The 25,594-nt window shown below is 47.9% G+C and overlaps 9 protein-coding genes across 9 annotated transcripts; 4 read left to right on the top strand and 5 right to left on the bottom strand.

Moving 5' to 3' along the window:
• Positions 1-2,570: 2,570 nt before the first annotated feature.
• N7471_011470 (Zn(II)2Cys6 transcription factor) lies at positions 2,571-4,805 on the top strand (the record flags this gene model as incomplete). Its single annotated transcript, XM_057284189.1, has 3 exons — positions 2,571-3,626; positions 3,688-4,484; positions 4,565-4,805. 3 exons carry the CDS (start codon positions 2,571-2,573, stop codon positions 4,803-4,805), a joined length of 2,094 nt encoding a protein of 697 aa, XP_057130455.1.
• A 757-nt stretch (positions 4,806-5,562) lies between these two features.
• On the bottom strand, positions 5,563-9,087 carry N7471_011469 (ATP-dependent 3'-5' DNA helicase; the record flags this gene model as incomplete). Its single annotated transcript, XM_057284188.1, has 1 exon — positions 5,563-9,087. One exon carries the CDS (start codon positions 9,085-9,087, stop codon positions 5,563-5,565), a length of 3,525 nt encoding a protein of 1,174 aa, XP_057130454.1.
• Positions 9,088-10,117: 1,030 nt separating this feature from the next.
• N7471_011468 (uncharacterized protein) lies at positions 10,118-11,374 on the bottom strand (the record flags this gene model as incomplete). Its single annotated transcript, XM_057284187.1, has 2 exons — positions 10,118-11,143; positions 11,207-11,374. The coding sequence occupies 2 exons, from the start codon at positions 11,372-11,374 to the stop codon at positions 10,118-10,120; spliced, it is 1,194 nt and encodes a 397-aa protein (XP_057130453.1).
• Positions 11,375-12,755: 1,381 nt separating this feature from the next.
• Positions 12,756-13,194, top strand: N7471_011467 (uncharacterized protein; the record flags this gene model as incomplete). The annotated part of the gene is made up of 3 exons (XM_057284186.1): positions 12,756-12,926; positions 12,989-13,136; positions 13,169-13,194. 3 exons carry the CDS (start codon positions 12,756-12,758, stop codon positions 13,192-13,194), a joined length of 345 nt encoding a protein of 114 aa, XP_057130452.1.
• Positions 13,195-13,529: 335 nt separating this feature from the next.
• Positions 13,530-13,967, top strand: N7471_011466 (uncharacterized protein; the record flags this gene model as incomplete). Its single annotated transcript, XM_057284185.1, has 3 exons — positions 13,530-13,614; positions 13,676-13,701; positions 13,746-13,967. 3 exons carry the CDS (start codon positions 13,530-13,532, stop codon positions 13,965-13,967), a joined length of 333 nt encoding a protein of 110 aa, XP_057130451.1.
• Positions 13,968-14,668: 701 nt separating this feature from the next.
• N7471_011465 (uncharacterized protein) lies at positions 14,669-16,410 on the bottom strand (the record flags this gene model as incomplete). Its single annotated transcript, XM_057284184.1, has 4 exons — positions 14,669-15,555; positions 15,606-15,832; positions 15,910-16,183; positions 16,245-16,410. The coding sequence occupies 4 exons, from the start codon at positions 16,408-16,410 to the stop codon at positions 14,669-14,671; spliced, it is 1,554 nt and encodes a 517-aa protein (XP_057130450.1).
• Positions 16,411-17,195: 785 nt separating this feature from the next.
• On the top strand, positions 17,196-19,815 carry N7471_011464 (uncharacterized protein; the record flags this gene model as incomplete). The annotated part of the gene is made up of 3 exons (XM_057284183.1): positions 17,196-17,746; positions 17,818-18,841; positions 19,219-19,815. The coding sequence occupies exons 1-3, from the start codon at positions 17,403-17,405 to the stop codon at positions 19,813-19,815; spliced, it is 1,965 nt and encodes a 654-aa protein (XP_057130449.1). The 5' UTR covers positions 17,196-17,402.
• A 1,449-nt stretch (positions 19,816-21,264) lies between these two features.
• On the bottom strand, positions 21,265-23,668 carry N7471_011463 (uncharacterized protein; the record flags this gene model as incomplete). Its single annotated transcript, XM_057284182.1, has 6 exons — positions 21,265-21,330; positions 21,402-21,703; positions 21,776-22,238; positions 22,307-23,385; positions 23,520-23,555; positions 23,629-23,668. The coding sequence occupies 6 exons, from the start codon at positions 23,666-23,668 to the stop codon at positions 21,265-21,267; spliced, it is 1,986 nt and encodes a 661-aa protein (XP_057130448.1).
• A 338-nt stretch (positions 23,669-24,006) lies between these two features.
• Positions 24,007-25,535, bottom strand: N7471_011462 (Yip1 domain protein). The gene is made up of 4 exons (XM_057284181.1): positions 25,200-25,535; positions 24,722-25,130; positions 24,515-24,664; positions 24,007-24,455 (listed from the first exon to the last, which is right to left on the bottom strand). Exons 1-4 carry the CDS (start codon positions 25,285-25,287, stop codon positions 24,206-24,208), a joined length of 897 nt encoding a protein of 298 aa, XP_057130447.1. The 5' UTR covers positions 25,288-25,535; the 3' UTR covers positions 24,007-24,205.
• Positions 25,536-25,594: the final 59 nt, after the last annotated feature.

Here is a 25,594-nt window from a genome sequence, read left to right as displayed (position 1 = left end):
TTCCGGGCCGACATCCATGGATATATAATTACTCTCTATTCAATTTCACCAAAATGACCAACAGGGCTGAACAATGCATAAAGCGTTGACGGGAGTATAAAACTCCAGTTTCATGTTCAGCGCACGCACCTTGCAAATCGCAACGCCATATGATCTCCAACGAGTCCACTACGGAATAAAGAACCACACTTTGCTGCCTGCTGATCTCACTAACAGTCAGTGCCCCCCCTGGAACTCCATTTCTCTCAAAATGATACCAAATTGGGCATAGTGGCAAATGTGTTAGTGGGGACATTAACTTCTGCCAGGGTCTATGGCAGATTTATAACAATCTCCCAGAGATGTTACCTAGATCAGCTTGATGCGTGATGTACAATAATTCGGATATATGGCAGGGAAGTTGTGAACCAAAAAAAGCCGAAAGGAATAAATCTCCATTGGAGCCTCAGAACCGTGAGGTGGTACTCACATGGGTCCGCCTGTCATGGAGCTGGTCCCCTAGCGTTGTCTTAGCCCGGGTTATATCTCACCCACATGGTAAAATGCTCGTGCACGGCCCAGATATTATTTATTATGGGATTAATGTGGTCAGAGCTTTGAAACCTTGACATATGGTTCGGGATTATCATCTGGGTATCATTTTCGGTCGTTTGATGAGGTTGCAATCTACATCGTGCATCTCCATATAATATTCTTAACCCCTTACCCCTATATTTCGATCTTTGACTAATCTTGCAAGTCAAATTAGGGGCCATGCAGCTTCCTGGACGGAGGTTCCAACTGAATAGAGATAATTGAGCCGGTATTGGAATCAATCGAAGGCTTTGAGGAGCGCTAGTGTCTTTTCTTTCGATCTATCAGGCCCACCTTCTCTGTCAACCCATCGTCGATCAGGTGAAGTGCCGGTTGAAAATTCCCGGACATATCTTAGGCCCTCGAATTGGGAAGCAACAGCTTAAGCTGCATTTTATGATGGCGGTACTTTGGCTAGAACCAGTTAAGAAAGAGAAAAGACAAAAAAAAAAAATGAAGAAGAAACCAAAATCCCCACATTTAGAGAGACTATTGTTTCTCCAGTCCTCGAATGAGAACCTCTCAGATTTCCACAATCTACTCCAGCCGCCTCCACTTGGAACCGATCCGCCAACAGAACGTTTTCGGCATTTCTTTTTATCTGCGTGCCCTCGAAGGTTTCAGAATTGCCGAGTCTAACTTATTTTATTGCGGGACTCCCCGTTCATTCATGTTCAAAGTGCTCCGTACTCCGTACAAATCAAGAATGACCGGTATTGCTGATCTTGCCGGTGCTTAACGGATCATCGGCGAGTCAATTCAGGACCCCTGTTGATTTTGCCTTGGATCCACTGGCAGTCGATATGTGGAAACAAAAGCAGAAAGGCAAAAAAAAAAAAAGGCAAGATAATAGACAAAAATCCCCGGGGTTCCGTCTCCCCCGCCTCGTATCTTCGATCAGAGCCCCCAAAAAAGCACAAAGAGAATTAAGGAGCTCCCAAGTATACCAGTATGACTAGCTCATATCCCCTGAGTACCATAAACCGAAAATGGCTCGCGGGAACCGGAACAGATCCATAGACGCTATGCTCATGAACCTCTGCATAGACCGGTCAAGCCCTAAGACCAGGATAGCTTGCTTGGATTTATCCTTGTGGCTTGGGATCGTCGTTATCACCCCCTTTTTTTTTTTTTTTTCCCTTCTTTTTCTCTGTTATTTTTCTGATACGTCGAGACCCGAAGGTCGTCCGTAGAGATCTATTTTTGTATTCTGGTTTTGACTAAAAGGATGTTTAAGATGGTCAAGATGTTCCTGATCTTCGTTGAACAGGGGGCTAAGGTAGCAATGATACCAAGTACGGAGTACGGAGTCGGAAGTAAATGTAACTTGGAACTTTTGCCTAGGTCCAAGAGGAACACTATAATAATTGGAATAATTGGGATAATTAAAAAAAAAAAACTAGCGGACTGTTCTGTATATCGCTTTGAAGGGCATTACTAGTACCTACTATATACCAAGGCCCATGTGTGGCTCCGCCAAAGAAATATGTTTTTATTTAGCCGGAGGAAAGCTCTCCTGGATCAGCCCATGGTATAGTTATCCACATCTTCCATATTCCATAGTTATTCTACTCTTTGTACTCTGTAGAAGTTCAGAATACACCGTTGTACTTCGCACATTTCGTATTTGATACAGGTCGCAGATCACGATTTAGCTCCTAGTCTGGAGGCTGGGCACTAAAATAGAATTGTTTATAGGAAATATTAAAAAGAAAGAAATAAGTTAATTCGTTTTAAATTGTTAAATCCGTTCGAAATGGTCATTTTTATAGACAAATCATTTTTTTTCCTTCCTTTTAATCTCCGCACGTCCCCGGTTCCATTGGTTTGGGTCACTTACATCCAACCCCCACCAACTTCACCTCTCGTCTTCTAGCTTTCTTTCATTGGTATCAAGATAATGATGACTCGATCTTGTTGACTCATTGGGGATCAGAGGAATCAAGGGGACCAAGGGAACTAAGGACAGTTTGGATGGGTTTTGCCATACCTCGACAATGACGCATTCACATCAGTCGCCCCAGACGGCCATGTCGGGCTTTCTGGACTCAATAAAACAGGATTCAAGCTCATCTTCGTATTCCTTGTTTGGACCTACACAGTATCCCGAGAGTGTTGCATTCTGGCACGATCCCTCCGCAGCACCAACGATGATAGTGCCCCCTTCATATACAACCTCCCAAAAACAAGCCCTCTTCCAACCTCTCTCGGACCAGAAGAAGCACAAGCGCACCCGGAGCGGCTGCTTTACCTGCCGTTCACGTCGGATCAAGTGCGACGAGAACCGTCCACTCTGTGAGCGGTGTAGGAAAGGGAGCCGCGATTGTGTCTATCCCTCACCCACCGCATCGTCCGCATCCTCGAAGGCTAGCTCACGCCCTACAGCCAAGTCGCGCGCTGCTCGCCCGCAGTCTCACGGCAGCGATTCATCCGCGAAGGTAGACCCCGAGACTCTCAGCCCCTTGCAGCCCATTATCGACGAAGAGGAACCCGACGGTTCTGTATCCGAATCCCGACCGTCGCCAGCAAGCGCCACAACCACATCGCAGCCGGACCTGCGTAAGAGCCAGAGCTCCCAATCTCTTCGGAAACACAGTTCAAGGCCCACATCCGACGCTAGTTATTACATCAAAGAACAGAGTAGTTCGCCATCAACCGAGTCGCCGCGCTTTGAGTCGATGAGCGTGCGCTCGGGCAGCCTTGGACATTCCACAACGGAATTGCTCAACAACGCGCGCCTACCGGACGATTTGCGATTTTATTTAAATTTCCACCGGGATTTTATGACTCCTCCACATTTCTTCTTGAGAGAGCGTTCCTCCCATTTTATCCACCACAGCCTTATCGAACTTGCCTTGCAATATGAGCCTCTCCTCTACGCCCTGGTGGGCCATTCGGCCTACCATCATTCTTTACACAGCCCTGAGGGAAAGCTCTACACATTTCTGAAATACTATAATAAAGCCTTGATTCTCCTCCGGAAATCATTGGGTTCTGGAGAGGAGCACAATGAGGCTACACTGTGTACAGTTCTTGTCCTGACAACATTTGAGGTATGTTGCTCCCCCTCATGACTACTGCACCGACCTTTTTCTGACTTTGGTGCACTTATAGGAATACATCGGCGACTGGATGAACCTGATCGATCACCACCAGGCGGCACATGCATTTATGCTAGAACTAATCACACCAGAGTCCGCTAACGTGAACGAGCTACATACCAATATCTTCTTATGGTACTCGCGCTTCGATGTGGTCGTGGGGATTCTGGCCGGTACCGAAACAGTCCTCGGTCGAGACTGGTACCTTGCAAAGGAGCAGTATGATGCCGAGCAAGCCGCTATCTATCCGGATGATCCATCCAAACAACTCGCCCTTGTGCAATCAATCAACCGACGCTTCGGCTTGGATATGGCTTCCCTCTATGCGAAGTTATCTCGTGGCATGGTATCAATGGAAGATTTTGCCATTCAGAACGAACACCTTGGCCAATGGCTCGAGCAGGCCAAGACGATTCTCAGGGGATTCGATGATTACGAATACAAAGTGCAACACTACCCACAGAAGCAGCCCTTGACCGAAGATGACGTTGTCGATCCATACGTGCCAGGCGTCTTGCATCGAGGTCCCTTGTGGGATATCAATTATGCTTGGATCGACATTTTCGCCACTGAGACAATGTATAAGTTCCAGACCATGCAAGTCCTGCAGCAGCCTTTGCTTCAAGACTTGCAAGAATTGGCCAAGGAGCAATGTCGCCTGATCGAGACGATGATTCGCTGGCCTCACAAGGAAAACGGATATTGCATCAATTTCAAAAACAGCGTTGGCATGTTGGGCATGTTTCTTCCCAGGGAGCATAAGTTTCAAATGTGGGCCCGGCGCACGTTAGCGTTGTTAGAGCGACATGGGTAAGATTCCACCGGCATATCTGAGTTTCAGATTGAAATGATCAAGAGCAAAGCTAACCAGGAGCTATCTACGCGAATAGGTACATCATCGTCCCTAGTTTCCGCGCCGGGCTCGCTGCCATCTGGCAAGTTCCAGAGGTTAACCATTGGTGGCTCCCTAATGATGAAGGATATACAAGCATTGTCCGCGAGATTCGCTCATTGACCGAAGAACGCTCATCACAGGCACGCGATGAGAAGCGTGAGACTGTTCGTGATATGAAGTCTCTGCTCGGAAAGTTGAATCTGAATGAAACCGATGACGACAAAAGCCCTTCATAGTGGTCTTCAGTGAATGTGGTTTTTTTTTTTGTCTTTGCATCATCCATCGTCGATCCCGGGTTCCCATGATCTACGAGTACAGCCTCTGCTTCATTTGGAACCTCACTCCTACTACCCTCTTAACATTTTCACATCGAAACACAAAACACATGCTTAATCCCCTCACCCTGACAAGGCCCAGGCAACCAATTTTACTTACATCCTGCGACTGGACAACACAAATACTACATACCAGTTGAACAAATTTCCATTCGACATCGACTCACACCTTCTCGCCTTCTTTTCTCTTTCTCTTGAATTACCCTTGCTATCTAATGTCTCATTCAACCTCTCCCCATCATTGTCACATATACACATCCTTCCTCGCCCTTTCTACCTTGTCACACTATTTTCCCCTTTCCCTTGAACCTCAAAAACGTCTTTCTCGGTCATGACTTGATGTACATTTATTATACCCAGCTTACTATAGGATCATTGACTGATCCCGTTCATTATACCTTATTTATACGTCCAACCTTCCAAGGGCTCTTTACTTTTATTAGATGAGCGGAGCAGCAAGCGCCGAATCACTCAACTTCTACAAATATGACCAAGTCATCCAAGAGCTCTTCCAAGAGTTACAGACCCGCAACTGAGGTTCAGCGGGTGTTATAGATTGTTGCTTGGCCCATCCCGTAGGTGCACAGGGTTTCACCTGGATGCCTAATGTCAGGAATGGGCACAACTTGATAACGATCCATACTGCATATAGTATCTCTCAACAATCAACCCGACACCCAGCCTTCCACGGCACCTCCTCGGCCCTCACAACAGTCTCCAACCCACCAGCCAACTCTCCAGCACCTCCGACTCCAAATTCATTCCCCTCCACATCCTCCCCCCACGGCAGGGCATCAACATCAACCTCCCACCCCAGCAAACACCGCAGTATAACCCCAGCGCCAGCCTTACTCATAACCACATTCATCTCCTTACATCGCTCATCACAAACACACTCCACACAGCCCTGCGGCGAAAGACAAGAACAAGCATCGATGCGCGCAACCGCCCGCCGAAGAAGCAACCCAATAAACTCAAACGCCTTACTAGCAATCCCAGAACCACAAGACCCACCCTTCGCATCGTAGAAGGTAAGCCGAGCAGGTCTCTGCCGCGAAGGCGGTTTAAGCTTCTCCTCGAATTCACTGGGTATGTTCGCGCGGCGCAGCGGCCGGCCAAGCTCTTTCTTCGCGACTTTGCATTCTGTGCGGACGTCACCGGGCGAGGAGACGACGAAGGATGGCAGGAGGGAGAGGACGGCGTGTTCAGCGGCGTGGATGGCCGCGGCTACGTTTAGCCGGTGCGATTGTAGGATTTCGATAGCGCGCGTTGGGACATCCAGCCACATGCCCCTGGTAAGACGGTCGATTGGTGGGTTATCGACGGCGACGGCGTCGAGGACGCGGCCGCGTTTGTCGACTTTGAAAAAGCCGTAGACTACGGCGTGGATTTGGATTGCGCCGAAGAAGGCGCGCGAGGCGGAGGGGTCGTTGCCGACTAGCCGCATTGCTTCAGTTTCTATGGGGTCGATGTCGGTGAAGTCGCGTTGCATGGTGTTCCAGTCGACATGGACGCGGACGACCCGCGCTAGGAAGGATTCCGTGTTCAGTTCTTTGACGAGGTAGGTTGTGCCTTGGTGGAGGAAGATCCCGCCTTCGTAGATTGTGAAGAAGGCGCGCGAGGCTTCTACTTCTTCGAGGACTATGTTGCGGTTGTTGGTTGTGTCTATGACGGCGAAGTGTTGGTCTTCTGTGTCACGGATTGAGACGGTGCGGGAGGGCTGCGGGCGGAAGCGTGGGTGGCAGTGGTAGAAGCCGAGTGGATCTTTTATTAGACGGGTTGGGGCCAGGGCAAGGAGCTGCTGCCCGAAGTAGATGCTGTCTTCTTCAGGGCGGATAGGCATCTCAAACGCGGCACATTGGACGTGGCCTTCGAGGATGAGCTCGTTGGATAGATCGATCTGCAGCTCGCAATTCGGCCGTGTGAATATTTCATCTGGATTCTGCATGTAGTGTTGGTCGGTTGGGTATCTGTCCCCGACTAGGACGGATAGGGAGTCCTTATTCCGTCGTCCAGCGCGGCCGCTTTGTTGGCGTAGATTGGAGATCGAGTAGGGGAACCCCATGGTGATGACTGCATCCAGGGAGCCAATATCAACGCCCAGTTCCAGAGCGTTGGTAGCCACGATTCCCATTAATTTTCCCTCAAACATTTCCTTTTCGATTTGGCGTCGGTCTTGAGGGCTATACCCGCCTCTGTAGCCCATCACTAGCTTACCGATCTCTGTTCGTTCGAGTCTATCAAACTCGGCACGCACGCCTTGTAAGAGAACCTCACATAGCTTCCTGATTCGGCAGAAGGCAATGACTCTCACGCCTCTAAGAATCAGCTGGCAAAACAGCCTCGCAGTCTCAGTGACAGTGTCAGCGCGCCCAGATGTAGGATCTTTGGGGTCTTTGAATGGCGTATTCCAGCAAACAAACTCCTTACGACCAGAGGGAGATCCATCGAAATCGACGAGTTTGACATCCTGCACCCCAAAGACAGACTTCATGTGATCCTCCGGGTTTGCAACAGTAGCAGAGCAAGATATGAACTTGACATGCCGATTACCCACCGCAGCACATATTCTGCGAAGACGGCGCATGATAAAAGCGACATGAGACCCAAACAGGCCGTTGTAGACGTGCAGTTCGTCAACAACGACGAACTTCAGATTCTTCAAAAAGGTGCGCCAGGAACTCTCCTGTGGCAGAATTGTAATATGAAGCATGTCGGGATTGGTGAAAATGATCCGCGCCTCGTCACGAATCAAGTTTCGGCTCCCCATCGGCGAGTCCCCGTCGAAGGTTTCGACCATTGTGTGTTGCAGCCCATTCATATACTGAAGTAGATCCATCATGCTGCGGCGCTGGTCCTGTGCCAAAGCTTTAGTGGGGAAGATATACATCCCCCTGCTCTCTGGGTCTTTTTCTAGCTCGTGCAGCATGGGGACTTGATAGATAAGGGATTTCCCCGAGCTCGTCGACGTCGACACAATCACATTATGGCCCTCGTACAGGTGGTTAATCGCCTCTGTTTGATGAGCATACATTTGGGTGATTCCTTTGGTGTTATACAGAGCATTTACAAGGTCCTGCGAGAGCTGGAATGTCAAATCTCCGTAGCATGGAGACTGGGCTTCGAAGACTCGATGGCCTTCTGGTACAATCTGTGCATGATACCAATCCATCTCCCGGATCTCTGCAATGATTTCTTCGATTGACTTTCGCTCCTTGGGAATCGTTGCTGGCGGCTGCGCCGCAAGAGGGGTATTTGTCCCGCTGCTTGGAGGGATGGGCAGGAAAGCATTCTTCTCTTGCTCAAGAGAATCCACTGGATCGGTATTTTTGTCCTCGCATTGAACCAAAAACGCATTCAAAGCGTCTGAGAACTTGGCATTTCGTTTTTCTATCAAACCCAGCATCTGCTTTTGACTGTAGACGGGCATTTTCAGATCCTCGTCTTTCGTGCGACGCATAGGTTTCATAGGTTCCCCAGTCTTCGGGTTCAGTACTTCCCGCTTCAGGTCGCCGTCCACAAATTCAAATAGCAGAACTTGCTTTGCGTCGTCTGCACAGTGAAGATCGTCACTTCTAGCGTCTTCGGCTGTGTCCACGTCTGCCGCAAATGTCAGACTAGGTCGCTTGTGTAAGCCATACTGAGATATCTCTTCATCTCCAGCAGTCATAACTTCCAACTTGGCCTCGTCCACATATTCGAATCGGACCGCTCCGGGAACTATGACTTTCACACGCGCAACATCTTCAACAGTGAGTTCTCGGCCTTGACCAAGTTGAGCTTGTACTGCCTTTTTTATGTTGTCAAATGTGGTGGCAAAGTGCTTTCGCGTGCAGCAAAATGTATAAACCAGATTCAAGGCGCGATGGGTTTGCGAGAGACGCTTAAAGGCATCTGGCAATGGCGCAGATGGAGCTCGCTTCGAGGGCTTCGGCGGCTTTGAGGTAGCTTTCTTCCCTTTGCCTGTTTTTTTCGCGGCTGTAGTTTTGAGAGATCCACCTATCTGTACATCGGATTCATTTAGGGGAGGATCGGCTGTAGTCGATGGTGTTTGATCGGCAAGGTCTTGGGGCGACGCGTTCAAGGGTGGAGGCACATTGGACTCGAGACCGCGATCGCCTCCATGACTTCGTTTCCGTTTCAATAATGAGGCTTGTGGTGGTATTGACAAGGAGCTCGCCATGTCGAAGCTCCATAGTGCTCTATGTTGGAGTTGAAGTCGATAAAAGTCCTGGTTGACGGGAAACGCGAGGTCACGTGCATCAATATCACCTAAAATTGGTCGTTCCAAGGTTCCAAGGTCAATGCTCAGTGGGGTCTCCATATATCTTCTCTCTACTCCGTACATACTCCGTATATCACCTTGAACTCCCTGTTTAATGGGTTATCTCACTATGTACATTGAAGACATTGGCAGAGTCGGGGTTATTATCGCAAGCAGATTAATCGTGGGACTGTCGGCACCTAAATCATAGTGCTAGTCATCTAGTCATATTGTGTTCAGGGATTATCTGCGTTTTTACTATCCTGAATTCCCGTAACATTCTTCATTAATCGGCAGATCTCAGTTGGGGCAATCTTTCTTATTATGTACGGCACAACTTCCCAATCCCTACAGCTAGCGGTGCAATCCTTCCAATTCCCGCTGCCGCCGCCGGGTTGCAGCTGCTTTCTGGCTCATCTCCCACAACAACTCTTTCTTCATATCCTTACGAAATTTCTCTACGGGTCTTTCTGCTTCGACTTTCATCTGTAAATAATTAGTGTCAAGGGCCTTCGGATTCAGAATGCTTCGAACGCGTACGAGGTATCCATCCTCCGTTGTAAACTCGCAGCCAATACAACGCGCTCGGCCAACGTATTCCACCTTATTAAAGTTGCAGGTCATGTATTTCAGGATTATATTACCCCCATGGCATATGAATGTGTAATCTTCTCGGCGGGCTAGCCTTGGTGCAGATGGGGATGCCATATTGCGTTGTTCGAGGACGTGTTCGAGTGAGGAGTTTGACGTTGAATGATTAGTGTGGTGAATTATCAGTGGATATATCACATACATTATGCACGTATGCGGCCTCTGTCCCTACCTAGGCAAGGACGTAGGACTTTTGTATGTATAACCAAGTAGTATGTCCAATTTATCCTTGACGTATTTTGATAATATTAGTCTGTATGGTCCAAAAATCTTTAAAAAAGCTCATGCAAATCCGCCCTCAGGCCAGCTCTGCCTCAATTAAACTCTCTGCAACGCCCGGATAGGTGTAGATATTGACCACCTTCAATCCAGCTTGCGCCAGGATATCTCTCCAATCAGCCTCCGTTCTTTCTCTCACGGCAAAATGCGCCAACATCATCATATCCATATTAGTCGCTGCGAGTGTAGGTTTTTCTTCGTTAATCACGATCTCGTTGAACAGGACACGTGAATAACCCTTCTTTAAAGCAGGCACAAGATTCTGCAGGATCTTGACGCCATCTTCATCGCTCCAATCGTGGAGAATAGAATGAAGAGAGTATGCGCGTGCACCCTTGATAGGCTGCGGCGTAAAAAAGTCGTGAGCTTGTGCTTCGAAAGCTCGCTCTATGCCATCAGCTACAACACCTGCGATGACAGGCTCTCGATCCTGGAGCACAATTCTACCCGAGCAAGGACTATAATGCGCAGCAAAGGTAGCCACATCGTGACCCTTTCCGCCACCAACGTCGATGAGGAGAACATCGCTAATAGAAGCATCGAAGCCCGTGGTTAATCTCTCGGCCACGGGGTAGAACTCATGCCAGTTTGGCTTACCCGCGCGGTACGCGCTCATGAAGGAGTCGAAATGCTGGAGGTGCGGTGGTGTCGCAACAAGCCATTCAAAGAACGGGAGGTCTGTTTTGTGCGCCTCTTGAAACGGGCCGTCAGTTCCACCCAGAGTCGGGGAATTATATTCGGACTTCTTAAAATATTCCGGGAATCCGTTAAATGAAGGGCGCGCCACATCATAACAGAAACTGATGCTGTGTTGATAGTTCTCTGCTGCGAGACCGTTACTCAGCTTCGTGGCGTAGAACGCTCCGTTGTGGAATGACACAAGGTTCATTGCCACCAGATGTCTCGTTAGGCGTTGCAGGAGTGTACTGTCGACCTGAGCCTTCTCGGAAAATGCTGACGGAGTGAGTCCCGCATCTCCTGCATCCTTGAGGCATTGGAAAAGCTTGACATCGACGGCGAGACGGATAATGGCGCTTTGAGCTGGCTATCGTAAAACTCCAATTAGCATTGTGAGCGAGATAAGCTCAACAATGTTACATTTTCTCACCTCTGCCCAGAAGGTGCGCTGGACGAACTCGCTTGGGATTTCCAATGCTGCAATCAGCGCGCGGCTTTGGTCAATCAGAGCTTCTCTTGAGCCGGCTTCGTTCTTGTCGAATGCCTCGCGTGAACTGGCAATTCCATCCAGAATTGTGGAGACAGATGGGGAAGTCATGATGATATTTGGCGTTGAGATGGTGCCAATTGATTCCTAAGTACGGAGGGTGTCAACTGTCTTTTAAAGAGAAAGCGTGTTAGAGGATTACTCGCCCCTCCCCCTCGCCATTCCTGTTCTGTTTTCTCAGGCTTAGCCTGGGGCTAGTACGGAGTACGTGGTTAATGACACGGAGGAATTTCTCATTCTCCCGTGGGCCCTCTTAAGTGCGGCCTTTAACCAACCAAGTTTTAGACTTACCTTAGCGTTGCTAGAAAGTATTAAGAGGGCGGGCATTCGTTTGGAGTTGAGCTAAGGTGATAACAGGCCATTCTCACATCACTACAACATAGATGCCGGAGAGTAGGTTGGGAGCCAATTACTCCTGTCGAGACTCTTTACCGAGTATAATGGGATTGACTGAATCATGCACGTTAGTCTGGGAGCCTGAAAGTTCCTCTCATCCCATGTAATCCGAACATGAGCTAAGAGACGAGCTAAGAACGCTATGAGCCGATCGGTTAACTCGCTAAGCGGGACAGGTTTCACATGTAAATTAGGAAAAATGATCCACGATCCACGTACTCCGTACTCTGTATGGGGCAAACAGTTGAGCCGTGCCTAAAGTGCTTAAAACCTCGCATCTTTGTGTCTTTTCGTCCACAGTAAATTACTTCCAAAGTTGTAGGTTTATCCACCATTTCTCTAATATAACAACACATATCAAAGATTTTTTCCGGCTATGTATATAATAATCCAAGATAAAAGGGGGTGCCCACGGTCACCCGGCGCCTCAACCCGCTGTGGAGTAGCCTCAATAACGACTCCACTTGTAATAGCCACGGAGTAACTACATATCTGTACGGAGTACGGAGTACTCCGTATCTTCCAGGGTTATATAGAGTATTTAGAGAACAAATGCCCACATTACCTTAACTGCTGTTTCTGGATTATCGACAGTGATGGGTAAAATCAAAATATAAATTCGTGGCATTGTAATCTTGTCTACGGAGTAGTGGCTTGTTAATAAGTAAACTCGAAACATTCGAAGTGATTATTCTTTCCTAAAAGTTCGCCTTCCTATCTTTATTTGACTGGTCACCATTGCCCATGGGTCCATATATTGTGCATGGATGTTTAAGACATGAACAAGCTACGATCGACCTCGGGAATCATCCGCGGTTATGGAATACCTAGTCGATACACCCACACTGGCTAGTACTACAATATACAGAGGCATACATCGAGTTATCCATCGGTTCTTTCTAATTAGTTTAATTGAAGGAGTTTGCCGGGAAAAATTGTTTCTAATTGCCTTTTGTTCTAAAAATTCCCTGTTTGATGATCATCCTCGATCGAGTCCTATGTATCAAATGTATAATATGGATTAAAACCCTTGACCATGGCCTCCTTCGACACAGATGTTGATCATAGTGAGAGCCGAGCGGCGGAAATCAATGCCATTGGATGGGTCTTCACCGGGGTTGCAATCGCAGCGGTTTCCTTGAAGCTATTCGCCCGAATTGATAGCAAACGGTTTGGCTGGGACGATTTTTTTATTTTCTTGTCGCTGGTAAGGAAAACCCTCCAAATGGCTTCCTTGGTATGACTAACATTGTGAACGTTGTTATTTAGGCTCTCAGTATCATTGCCACGGCACTCGTTTCATATTCGGTCACTCTTGGTCTAGGCCGGCACACTGCAACTGTAATTGCTGAATATGGCATTAAGAGATATGAACAAACAGCCTACTGGCAGATTATTGCATTTCCTTTCAACATCGGTGTGTCTTACCCATCCAATGGAGCAAATCAGGTACTAAAACCGAGGCCAATACGTAGGAGCTTTTAGCTTCCCCAACATCTCGATTGCCATCCTGATCGTTCATCTGCTTGACCCCAACCCACTTCGTGCAGGACTCTTGTACGCCATGGTCATTTTCCAGGTTATATTGGCTATGATATCCGTTTTCATTGTCTTTTTTCAATGCAAACCCACGGCAAAAATGTGGAACACTTCCATTGAGGGCACATGTTGGAGTTCGGATATTTTTGATGGCTTCTCCTATTTGGTCAGCGCATATACAACTGTGACGGATATTATTTTGGCAATTGTACCAATTTCTGCATTTTGGAAACTGCAAATGCCATTTTCGACAAGACTGAGTGTTTGCATTATGATGGGATTGACACTGCTTTCCGCGATTGTCACGATTGTTAAAGCAACATATTTGAACCTATTCACCGACCACACTGATCCTCGTTAGTGTACTGCCCTCAGTTTGTTATTTAGCCTAGCAGCTAACATCTGGCAGTTTTCAAGGTGGTGCCATTGGTGCTTTGGTGACTGTAAGTACTACCCACGCCTGGTTACCAAATGCGCTAACCTCCAGCTTAGGATTGAGCAAAACGTTGTCATTGTAGCCGCTTGTATCCCGACACTCCGCCCCTTATTCCGCAAAGTATTCAAGTCTACCACTGGCTCTTCTGGCGAAGTCACCTCACGAAGTGGAACGGGCTCCGGCTTCAAGCCCTCATACAATTCCAGACAACCTGGCTCTAAGCGGGCACTATCCGCGACGGAATTGCCCCTCCAGGATATAAAACAGCAATAGTGTGATGCCCAGAGCAGCAATAGCCAGTCTGGTATATGGCGCACGAGAGAGGTTATAGTGGGTAGTGACGACGATAGGTCTCTTGAACGCGAAGTTGGAAGGCCATATATGTAGGGGAGACTTAATTCATCCAGAAGCCAAAACTTGTTTACGACATCATTCAGCGAAGATTATACTTAAAATAGTTACAGAAGACTTTAGGGAGCTAGGTAACTAACCCACCAGCAAAAACATGACTAATGACGGCGTTTGGCTAATTAAAATATAAGGGAGTGGGTGAGAGGGAAAAAGGGAAGGGGCGGACAAGGAGGAGAGCGGAGGGAAAAGCGGAGAGAAGGAGCAGGAGAAGAGGAAGGTGAAGAGGGACGTTCCTATATCGAACGAATGAGCATATAGCATATCTGAACGATATCCAACGGCCGCAGCCCTCTTTCCTAAAGTGATCTTATGCTTTCATCAATCCCTAGAAATGCTAGAAGACTTGATCCATGGATATATACTAATTTAAACTAGATGATGGCAGAAAGACGGCCAGAATTGGCCGTAAGCGACACATTTTCGGCCCCCCATCTGCCAGTTTTTCTGTCACTCACTGTGACCTCTACATCCACGCAACCGCCCACTGTGACCTCAACGCGCCGCAGTGGCTTGGTTTACACCCCAGCACCAGATTCTGTCTTATAACGAGCTGGAGAAGGGCATCAAAGATGATCATCATCACCCAACAACCACTGGACATGACGATAGGACACTCGGCCTTGATCCTGGGGCTGTCGGTGACCTGCCTGGAAGGTTTCCGCAAACATCAGACCACGTTCATAGTGTTGAACCCCCATCATCCCCTGTGGGCCATCGAAATTGCCATATCCCTCTTGGGCATCAAAGACCGCAGCGTATTGCAAGTCAGGCATGTTGATATGAATGGGAGTGGTAGGACGAGTCTGGAAGCCTAGCTCGCCATGCCAGGTCATGTTCTGGATCGCCAGCAACGTTCCATTCGTGATAATGAGATAGTCCCAGTCTCCGTTCGAGATCAAAACCCGATTAGTCGCCTCAATCAGCCGCGGCAGGACATGCTCTGTAGGATTCGCAGACTCGTCGTATTGTTGCTCGGGTCCTGGGTCGGTGCCCACAAAGACACTCTCAACGCTACAGAGCTCCCAGTCGATATCCTCAGGAACATGCAGAGCCTTCTTAACATCTGTGCGGTTGAAATAGGTTGCAGGGCCCGGTTGGTAGGCAAGGTCTGTTGGAAAGCCCAGGACATCCCATAAGAGTGGACATGTTTGGCTGATCTTATAAGGACTCCAGCATGGGTTCGGAGTAAAAGCTTCATCATAGATCATGTTGTAGATGTCGCACTCGGAGTAGTCGAATTGTTTGGGGGGCTGTATTCCAGAGGCCGGATAAGTGAAATACTCCTCGAAATATTCCTTGTAACCGCATTGTTCGTAGGTAGCTTGCAGCTCCCCCATAAACGATTGATTGAAGTTGAATAGCTCGGCATGTTGTTGAACGAAGGGGTAAGCGGGGAGTGCAGCCTGGATATAATCCCACTGGCCGATGCACGCATCATACATCAGAGCTCCTAGTATGGATGAGAATGTGCGACCAATATAATGCAGGTTCAGGTCTTACCGCTAAGATTGAAGTGTTCGGTATCATTCTTGTCGAGCATGGCAGCGGATATGTAGGGCACGTAGCGGCCCGCATAACTTTCACCACTTAGGAAGATTCGAAAGTTCTTGATACCATATGCTTCTTGAAATTCCTTGAAAAAGTTGACGAAATCGACAGCGATCTCTTCCTCGCCGGTAGCAGTCGGTGTGCCGTTTGAGAACCCAACTCCAACCGGTTGGTCGACCCTAAACCCCAGTCAGTTTATCAATTACCTCCTCAGAACCTGGGTACATGTATACTATTTCACTAACTAATGACTTACCATAACATATTGGTTAGATTAACCCATGAGTACTCATTAATCACTGGTTCGTAGGTGCCGGGCTGCCAGGTAAAGCGTCCGTTCTCCTGTAAAAACCCCTGCATTGAACTACATCCTGGGCCACCATTCAGCCAAATTGTGAGGTCGTCGCTTGGCTCCCCGATCTTCGGCTGGAATATATAAAACAAGGAAGCATTTTCACGGATGGGCATAAACCCCGAGTACATTTCCCCCAATTCGAAATGAACATCCGGTAGGCTCTCCACTATATGAGCTGTGGGAAAATTACATTTTTGTTAGTCGAGATTGAAAAAATGGATGGGAAAAAAGCATACGTTTGGTCTTGCTGGTTAGAAATCGATAATTTGATGTATCGATCGGTTCAGATCCACGAGTATGATGGGTATAATGTGTGGAATGGCCGCGAGTCGGCTTTCTTGCTTGGCCGCCATTGATGAGAAGTGCGATCGCCAGCACTGCCGTGATAGATCGACCAAACATCCTAGGAGTTCCCGTATAGAGATCGCGTATGTTAGAAATGCAAAATCTCAATCGGCCCACTTGGGCAAAGCTAAGGAGAGGCTACTCTTATTTATACCCCAATATGCCAGCTTCCCCTGTATTGGTATGACAATGGAGATCCTTGATTTTCTTTTTTCGAGTCCTGCAATAGGAGTCCACTTTTCAAAAGATCGGCCGTGCTAACGGATGGCTACCGGCTAAATCTACCCGGAAGTGGGTTTTTGGGTTACAGATCCTGGGAATTCTTCGGCTATTTAGGGTGATATGTGTATCTCAATCAAAAAGGAGCTGAGTATACTCTATAACTCTATATGTGGGAATGCCATTCTGTGAAGGATGGGCAAATTGTAAAACTAGGGCGAATATAGGGTTGAGATCAGAACATAGGTCATCCTTGGTGGAATTTTGGAAGTGGTTGGGTGTGGGGAGTGGCTGAGTGAATGTCTCACATCTTCCAAGCTCTAATGATCATAATTGTACGGAGTACGGAGTATGTATTAAAGCATTCTCAATCCAAAAATCCATTCTAGGGTGATATGAGTCTACTATGTATGTTGTACTCCGTAGCTATTGAAGCTACTGCAGTAATTTTGTCCTAGGGAGATCGCCACAGGCGGTTGGGGCCGCTTGCGTGTGGAAACCAAGGTTGGAATACTACTCTAGATCAGAGGTGTAAGTCAGACAAAGTCCCATTTGGTATTGATATATTTGATATAGTTTCGAAATTCATTTTACTTTCCATCTGTGAAATTGTTGTTCAGGGCCTTTCCTATAACACGTGACTCTCGGCACTCTTAGCGCGGCCAAGCGGCGACCTCCCCTGGGCCCTTGGCCTTAGCCCTATGGAGACCAGCCAATGGATTTCTGGAAACCGGGAAAACCTTCTCCTGGGAATCTCAACCATTGAGAAAAAGTGCCATGCCCCTAGAATTATCTACTAGACCTGGTGCGCTGCCGAAACTCAGTACGCCATGCAGCTCAGATCACGTTCTTGGATGTTAGTCCTCATCTTTACTCTCAATATCCTAGCCTGTGAAGCTGGATGGGTTAGCAAGTTTCAATGCGATTCGTCTGAGTTACGTGACCCATGGGATACCCCATTCCGAGTCGACAGCCTCCATGGTAAATTTGAGAGCCCGACAATATTCTCATTGTCAATACTGGCGATCCACAACACAACATACTTTACATGTAGCGATCTCGACCTATCGTTGCTTGAGACTTCCTTTCGCTTCCATGTGCTCGGTATCCCAGTTGGGCATATGGAAAGCTTTCACAGCAAATGCCCTCTACCGATCACTGAGACCCTAACACCGTAAGTGTTGCCGATTTATCTGACAAAAATAATCCACCTCTTATGTCCCCTCAGCTAAAGTGACCCTTTAGTCCGGAAGGCACACTTTTCTCAAATTATGAGTTCTTGTACTCTTTTGGAAATGCCCATCGGCTCCAAACTGTCGTTGCAGAGATTAGTTTCAGGACACAAGATGGCGCCCAGCTTGATTGTGTGGCAGCTAAGATCACCCCGGAGATCGGCACGGCAGCCTCTGTGATATTCACGTATCTCCCTGCTGTTGTGATGGCCCTGGTTGGCGTCGCTTCATGGAAGACACATGCAAATGACTCACTGAGATGGGTTTCGTTGATTGAAAGCAGGGCCACCTGGTCTATTCTGGGCCCAATGTGGGAAATTATTTCCGATCTAGCTGGCTATTTACAGTATCTGCAGTTCATCTTTCTGGCTGGCTCGCTTAGTTTGAAGTACCCTGGATTCTATCAACCGATAGTTAGCCAAGCGGCTTGGTCTTCGCTTCTATATTGGATGGGCCCTATCGATCATGGTTTTACATATCCTGGAGTGGACGATGGCATGTATGTCACTAATGGGTCTTACGGGCTCGAGTACATGTCTCAAACGCTTGGCTTTCCTCAGATGCCGGATATCACAATTGATTCATTTATCAACCTCTCAATTCTCATCTTCGCTGTCGTTATCATTTCTTTGATCCTGTGTCTGATAATGTCACGACTCAATAGGGGTTTCCACCTGAGTTCAGTCACATGGAACGCGGGTTGCATTATTATAGGCATGGCCCTGTCGTTCTCTAGTGTTCCTCTGCTATCCTACTTGTCCTACGAGTTAATTCTCATTGGATATCTGCCTAACTACCGCATCATTCTAGTCGGATTGTCGATCACATTTCTTCTTTTTTCGAATTTTCTCATCACTCGCCATGTTCAGCGTCAAAAGGAGCTCAACGATAGCTCGTCTCCGGACTTTTCCCAGGGTGCCAGATCAGCCGGATCTTCAATGAAGCCTCGACAGTATCTGTCGCAGTATCTGCCAGCTGCAATACCACTATTACAAGGAATTGTGATTGGTGGATTGCAAGACTGGGGCTTGGTGCAAGTCCTTCTGCTGATGGGGACTGAAATCATTCTTCTTCTACATATGGCCATAACACTCCGTGGCAGGCTCTTTGTGTCTATATCTGCTTGGTGCGCTTTTGTCCGCCTTCTGACCATTTGCCTGACTATCACTTTCGCATGTTCATCGAATGAAACGACTAAACAATGGGTCGGCTATATAATGTTATGTTTACATGGCATTATGATAATTTTCGGTTTTCTTGTCTTCGCACTTTGGCAGCTGACTCAGGCTCTGCGAGGGAACGTTGGGACTGTCCTAATGCCTCTATCCAACCCAAGAAACAAGTCAAACACCACGAGGGTAAGTCATTCTATCACATACAACCGTCACGTGGGGAACCTAACTTGCTGTGACAGTCTTCATCTTCTGGTCCAGAGAACCGAACTATGGGGATTATGTTGAATAGGATGGGAGAAAATCGACAGAAAAGGGACTTGACTAGACTATCCGATTCCGGTAGTTCAGAATCCTCAAGGAGATCTGGTTTGCCTTTCAATACCTCTGAAAATTCAACGAGCTCTTTCCCTTCAACACCAACCCACGAAAGATATCACATTACAGATTTCTCTGCCTTCTATAGGCAACCACGACATCACTACAAGGATCCACCAAACCAATCATCTGCCCTCAATAACTCGCATGAAGAACCCGCTGAAAATCTATGCAGTGATTCTCATCCATCAAATTCATTCCAGGATTCGTTTGACGAGCTTATGGAAGCGCCTATCAGACCCAACGTTGACTACTCCATAAGAGAGTCCGATTTGTTCTATGGGAAATTAGGCAACGGCTCCGCCTCGCCAGTACCAATATCGCAAGCGCTGCCGGAAGAAAGCCAAGAAAGTCAAAACACCCTACGCGAGTGGGCAGTCAGGGCTGCAAAGACATTAAACCCACCTAAGAAGAAGAAAGAAAAGGGATTTCAAGTTATGAGACCGCCGCGACAGAATTGAAAGACAAAAATATGACCGTGGTGCCATCGAATCCAATCCCAGCCGTAGTGGACAGTTATAATGTAGCTTTTTTTCCTCTCCGCGGTAGATTAGATGTATGATCCCTGCTGGTTTTGCAAGATTGGCAACAAGAATAGCCAAACGCAATCAAGCTCGATGGATGAAATGGCAATTCATGTGCCACACCAAGATCCTTTCACCCAGGCGCCTTTGGGACTCTCTTGGTAAACCATCACTGAGCTTGAGATCCAGCGACCCCTTAAAGCCATAAAAGGAACCATCCACATCTGGCGATACCAACGCTCGTGTGGAAACATCTGTGGAAGTTCCTTAACAAGTTTCTTCACCAGTTGACTTGCTATTGGACCTAATACACTACAACGTAGGCTTTTGGCCTTTGGAAGGAGTTTTCTACATGAAGTTGCGGAAGAATAAATTTGGAATTAGCTAACTTTAGCTAGGATATGAAAGCCCCGGCCAGAGGAAATATGGGACGTATAGCTACATATGTATGTGCCTAATCCTGTAGGTACTGCAAGGTCTTAATGTCAGCAACAACAGCAACCCGTGGACACCATCGCTCAGTATTCCCAGTGCGAAATAGCAAATCTCAGTGATCATAGTTATCATCTTCGTTGACTGATGGATACACCCTCCTCTCAGCCAGTCACTTATTCTGCTGTTCCTCTTCTATTTCCGATAATCTCCAATACCTCAGCGGCACTTTTCACCATTGGCGTCAGATATTCATCATCCGGAAGATGTCGACAAATCTCTTGGAGATCATCGGCTAAGTTAGGAGAGTTGCTATCCTGGGCCTTATGCTGACCAATTTCGAGGCAATACACCGTATGAACGGCGGCTGTAGAGGCTTCGAGTAACTTCACTTTGTAATTTTTGGTATAGGCGTTAGAAAAAGAGCTTAAATATTGTATTTCCTACGAATAATAGCATCTAGCTGAAGATATTCTGATCGATAGACTCTATTAACTTGCGTAGATCATAAAGTATCAACATTTTGAGAATCTCGACTTTACTAGGAAGCAAGGCCTCGTTGTTAAGCACGGCGGTTTCGAAGTCCTGCAGTACGAGGGCAGCCTAACAATGGGAATGGCCATTAGATCACGACAGGCATTGTAGCCTGCATAGCCTGCATATCACTTCGGCGAGGGATCGGGGTAAATGAAATTATAGAGGACATTAACGAGGTAAAAATAACGAGTAAAGCAGGTTAGATCAGGGCCCTCTACATATAGGTTGAGTGGATAATAATGTGAGCTGCTAATATAGGCAAGGGAAGAAGACTCAATATTCACACAAGTGTATTGATGATCGCTAATAATCTGCAATAGTAAGAACTCTGAGCCTCTACAAGAGAGGTGCTGTTTTTTTTGGGTTTTTTGGTTTTCTTTATTTACAAAAATGTAGTATTGTCATGTTTAACTCAACTTAAATTAGCTCCAAGATGTCCTTGAGAACATCATACAGCTCCTGGGCTGGCTTTTCGTTACCAAGCTGCGTTGATTCATTAGCATTATGATCATCAAACCCGAAAAAGTAGCAAAAATTTGGAAGAGACTACTTACCCGCAGAAGAAGGCTCACAACTTTCTCGTCTTCCGTGCTTGCCAGATAGATATCGCGAGTGGTCGGGCGAGAACCCTTGATATCACCAAAGGGCATAGTATGCCAAACCGCACTGTTCAACATAACACGCAGGGCACCATCGGCGCGCATGATAATGCGGCCAGATTTCTTTCCGTTGGACTCCGTCTTGAGGTTAACCTTGAAGGTGCCGGTACCACGCTCCTTCCATTTCTTGTCGTCAAAGTAGTACAGCTTGCCCTTAGCTGTGAACTCGGTGGTCTCATTTTCTTCGCCGGTTTCAACTGGTTTTTTACATCGGGATGAGTCACTGGCCATATTCGGGATCGTGGGGGGAGGCATCAAGGGGTCCATACCAGTTTGTGCGTGGAAACGCTCGTCGGTCTTCTCGGCAACAAAGGTGTTATCGGGTTCACCCACTGGTTCGTCGTCACTATCTTCGTTGTCGGATTGTTTTGCACCGAGGGTCTTGTCACTGGACTCGCCAAAGGAAACGGGGGCATTAGGAGACGCGAAACTGGTTAGTTTACCAGCCGGTCCAGAGAAACTGGAGGGAGCGTTGGCAGATGCGAAACTGGTCAATTTACCAGCAGTTCCAGGAAAAGCGGCGGGAGCATTGGGAGACGCGAAACTGGTCAGTTTACCAGATGTACCAGAGAAACCGGTGCCAAAGGCAGAGAAGCCAGATCCGAGGGCACCGAAACCAGTAGTGGAGGCACCACTGGTCGCAAAAGGCGAAGCATGAGAAGCTGGTTTATTTGCAGGCATTGCAAAAGGTGAAGTAGCAGAAGCCTGTCCGAATGCACTCGCGGTGAAAGTCTGTCAGAAGAAAGTGTTAGTAGAAGATGGAAGAAAAAAAGCTAGGGAAGTCGAGGCAGCAAACCCACCTGGTCCACCTTGGCCTTGCGCTCCTCCGAATTGTCGCGGGGTCTCTTTTTCTCGGGTTGTCCTTCGGCAGTAGATTTTTCGTCTGAAGTTGTCTCAGTCAAGCCGGGCGCGGGGTCAGTCGCAGCGTGGGAATTCTTCGAGACATCTTCTTCAAGCTGTTCTCGGCTCCGTTTCTTCTTAAGGATTTGTAAAGAATCATCCTCGTTTCCGCCGGGCGCCGTTTCAAGATTCTGTGGGGATTGATAGTAGTTAGAATCAAGGACTTCAACCGTGGGTGTGGGATAATCGGGGTGCGTTGGACTGCATGGGACAGGAGGCGGAGAGGACGGGTATTCAGGTGACCGGTAGTCAGGTAGAGAGTCCTCAGATGAAGAATCTCCAATTGACTCAGGCTCTTCATATGTGTGGAATGAAGGGTCATCGTGTATGTAGTCTTCAGATAAATGCTGCCCAGGGGAAGGGTGCCCAGGGGAAGGGTGTCCAGGGGAAGGGTTTCCAGGGGAAGGGTGTCCAGGAGAAGGGTTTCCAGATGGGGGAATAGGCTTTGCAGAAGGAATGGTGATATGTATTTTGGAGGATTCGCCTTCATCGGATCTCGAAGTCGAGGAAGCTAAGAAGACCGCTCCAGCTGTCACCTTGATATCAATCTCCACGGGAATGGTCAAATGGCTAACTTGTTCGTATTCACCAATTGAGACCTTGATCTCAAGGTCCAGGGGAAATTGGACCTTGGCGGTCTCGGGGATGTGGCTCATGATCGGGTTGTGGGACAGAGGTGTATTTTGAACTGAATTGTTCGCGGGTGCTGCGGCCAGCGCATCGTCACTCACATCTTGGGTAGTGGCATCTTTCGGGATTCCGGTGTCATTGAACTTGTCTTCCGTGGAAGCGGTATTGTCCGGGGTGCACTCTCGGGATCGCTTGGTTGGGGGTGTGTCGGTTGCCCCATCTGTGTTGTCGAGGGAGCGCTTTCGGTTTGCACGGGCAGGACCATTTTTTTCGCCCACAGCGTCGAGATTAGTCTCCTTGAGCTGTTGTCGCACGGGGCGTTCGCCGCCGTCATTGTCGGAGGGGGCGACTGCGCGGTCACTGTCAGGACGATATTGTCAGATCACATGAACTTCGGAGAAAGCCCTGCGGCAGAAATGGTATTGTAGGTGTAGGGGAAAGCTGCACGGCAGAACAAAGACGGATCACTAGATTAAAACGCACCACTGTGGTCCATTTTCAGTTGCTCTGTTACCAGAGCTTTGAAGTTGTCAGCGAAACTGCCCAAGTATGTGGGGGATTTGAGGCTTGCGCCCAAGCACTGATGACATACCACCTGCCGAGGAGTCCTGCTCACGGGAAGCAGAAGCCATGGCGTCGCGTCCTAAGGACACACTTGTCAAAGATATTGGGTACTACAGATACCCGGTCGAAATTGAGTTGAGCGGAGCTTCAACAGGTCACGATAACGGCAGATAAACAGATCAGATCGATTGGGACCGGCCGAATCGACAAAGAATGGAAGGGTTGAACTTTGCGAACTTTGCGAACAGAAGAACAAGAGGATGGAAGGGTGGAAAAGGTGAGAGAAGGAGGAAAAGCTAGCTTGCCGGTTCTTATAACTTGACCGCCGGGTGCGGGGCCCAACAAACGGCTTCTCTGAATAGCAAAACGTCAATGGAAATGGGAACAAAGCATATTCATCTAAATAAAACAATCGTCTATTGTTGCCTAGGTACCTCGGCAGATATAGTTTGCATGAATTCAATTCAAAGTCTGGATATACCGGTATCCGCGCTATTCTAATATCAATCCAATGTTGTTATTGAGATTCGTTGCGCCGATGCCTATCAGAGGCATGTGACGGCGCATTTTCTCAACTATTGAGCACAATATCACAATAGAGAGCCTTAACTGATGAAACAGAGACATCCGATCGCAATGTAGAACACAAACAGCGGGTAGACTGCGATGCCGACTCGGTTCCGCACCACTCCCGAGCCACCTAAGATGCTTACTCCAGCTGCTAAAGACCATGCGACTAACACAAGATATACTGGTATCCGTGCAATAGTAGGAAGTCCCAACGCACTCAGCATTGCGGCAATGACCAAGGGGAATAGCGTATAACCGATAATGCAAATCGACTGGAAGAAAGAACTAACAGGCCGTAATGTTAGTAAACTGCGATGTTGGGGGATGATTCATAGAACACTTACATCTTGCCACCAAGGAGCTTGATCTGCAGAGTCACAGCAGCTTCTCCGATCCAGACAAGACAGAAAACACCCGAGAAAACCACTGACGATTGCTCACCCTTTGCGACAGACAAGAACAAACTCAGGACCAGGCAGAAGACAAGCGGTCCCCTAGAGAAAGCCCTTCGTTAGTTTTTATCCATATGTATGATGTGTATGGTAGCTTACCAGAGATCCCAGTCCCGCAACCCATCGCTCATGCCACCCTGCAGGACCACGTCGGCATCCGGCCATCGTCCAACGAGTCCCCGAATGTTACCACCAAATCCAGACACTCCACCTTGCTCAGAATCAGCGGTGCCAGCGCCTCCGCGCTGCATCATTCCTCCAAGCAAGTACTTCGGCCAAAGCACCTGGCGCATCTTCTCCCACACGGCAATCAAGTCGCGTGATAATGTGTCCCAAACACTCTCGTCGATGGTATTTTGCGTCGCACGGCGATCTTCACCACCGATAGAGGATGTTAGGTAGTTGCCGTAGCCAGAGGCATTCCCTCGGTTGCTCGAGCTGGATTCGATGTTGCCTCGCAGAGGGGCCGTGTCGGAGGTATCGCGCAGGGGGTCGTCAGCGTCGATGGCTAGTATTACACCGAATTAGGATCTTGCCGATACGCTGGTAGTAAAGAGGGACAAAGAAAAGTACTCACCATCATCGGCTTCAATCAAATCATCACCAAGGAGAGAGTCGTCATCATGGGGCTCATCATGGGGGTGGCCTTGGTGTACGGTAGCCATGGTTCGCGTGGTATGGTCGGGATGGTCGAAAGACTAGCGCAAGAATGGCACTTCCTTTAGTTTTAGTCCTCTCAGAGGCGAAGTCGACAGGAAAGGTCAAGGTAATCGAAGAGTATGAAAGCGAGTTGGCCAAGCTGTCCCGGAAAGGCTAGAGTGGCATTACGTACTGGGTCACGGGTAACCTTTGTTACCAGGCACGTTTTGTTTCACCTTTCATTTCTACGATGCACTTATTGCATGCATATTATGGGCTTTTTGATTCTGAATCATAGCAAAGGTTCTTTTATCTACGTAAATTAAATGATCA

This window comes from Penicillium samsonianum (genome assembly GCF_028829775.1).
Source record: "Penicillium samsonianum strain IBT 33392 chromosome Unknown utg000007l_segment0_segment0, whole genome shotgun sequence".
Classification (NCBI taxonomy): Eukaryota; Fungi; Ascomycota; class Eurotiomycetes; order Eurotiales; family Aspergillaceae; genus Penicillium; species Penicillium samsonianum.
The sequence above is the reverse complement of the archived record's forward strand: the minus strand, read 5'-3'. Positions and strand labels throughout refer to the sequence as shown.

Excerpts from the sequence above, each read along its gene's own strand:
- N7471_011462 (XM_057284181.1), bottom strand. The coding sequence starts at position 25,287 with ATGGCTACCGTACACCAAGGCCACCCCCATGATGAGCCCCATGATGAC. Across the intron at positions 25,131-25,199 it reads TTTGATTGAAGCCGATGATG|CCATCGACGCTGACGACCCC; the intron begins GTGAGTACTTTT and ends GTGTAATACTAG. Across the intron at positions 24,665-24,721 it reads TTGCGGGACTGGGATCTCTG|GGGACCGCTTGTCTTCTGCC; the intron begins GTAAGCTACCAT and ends GGCTTTCTCTAG.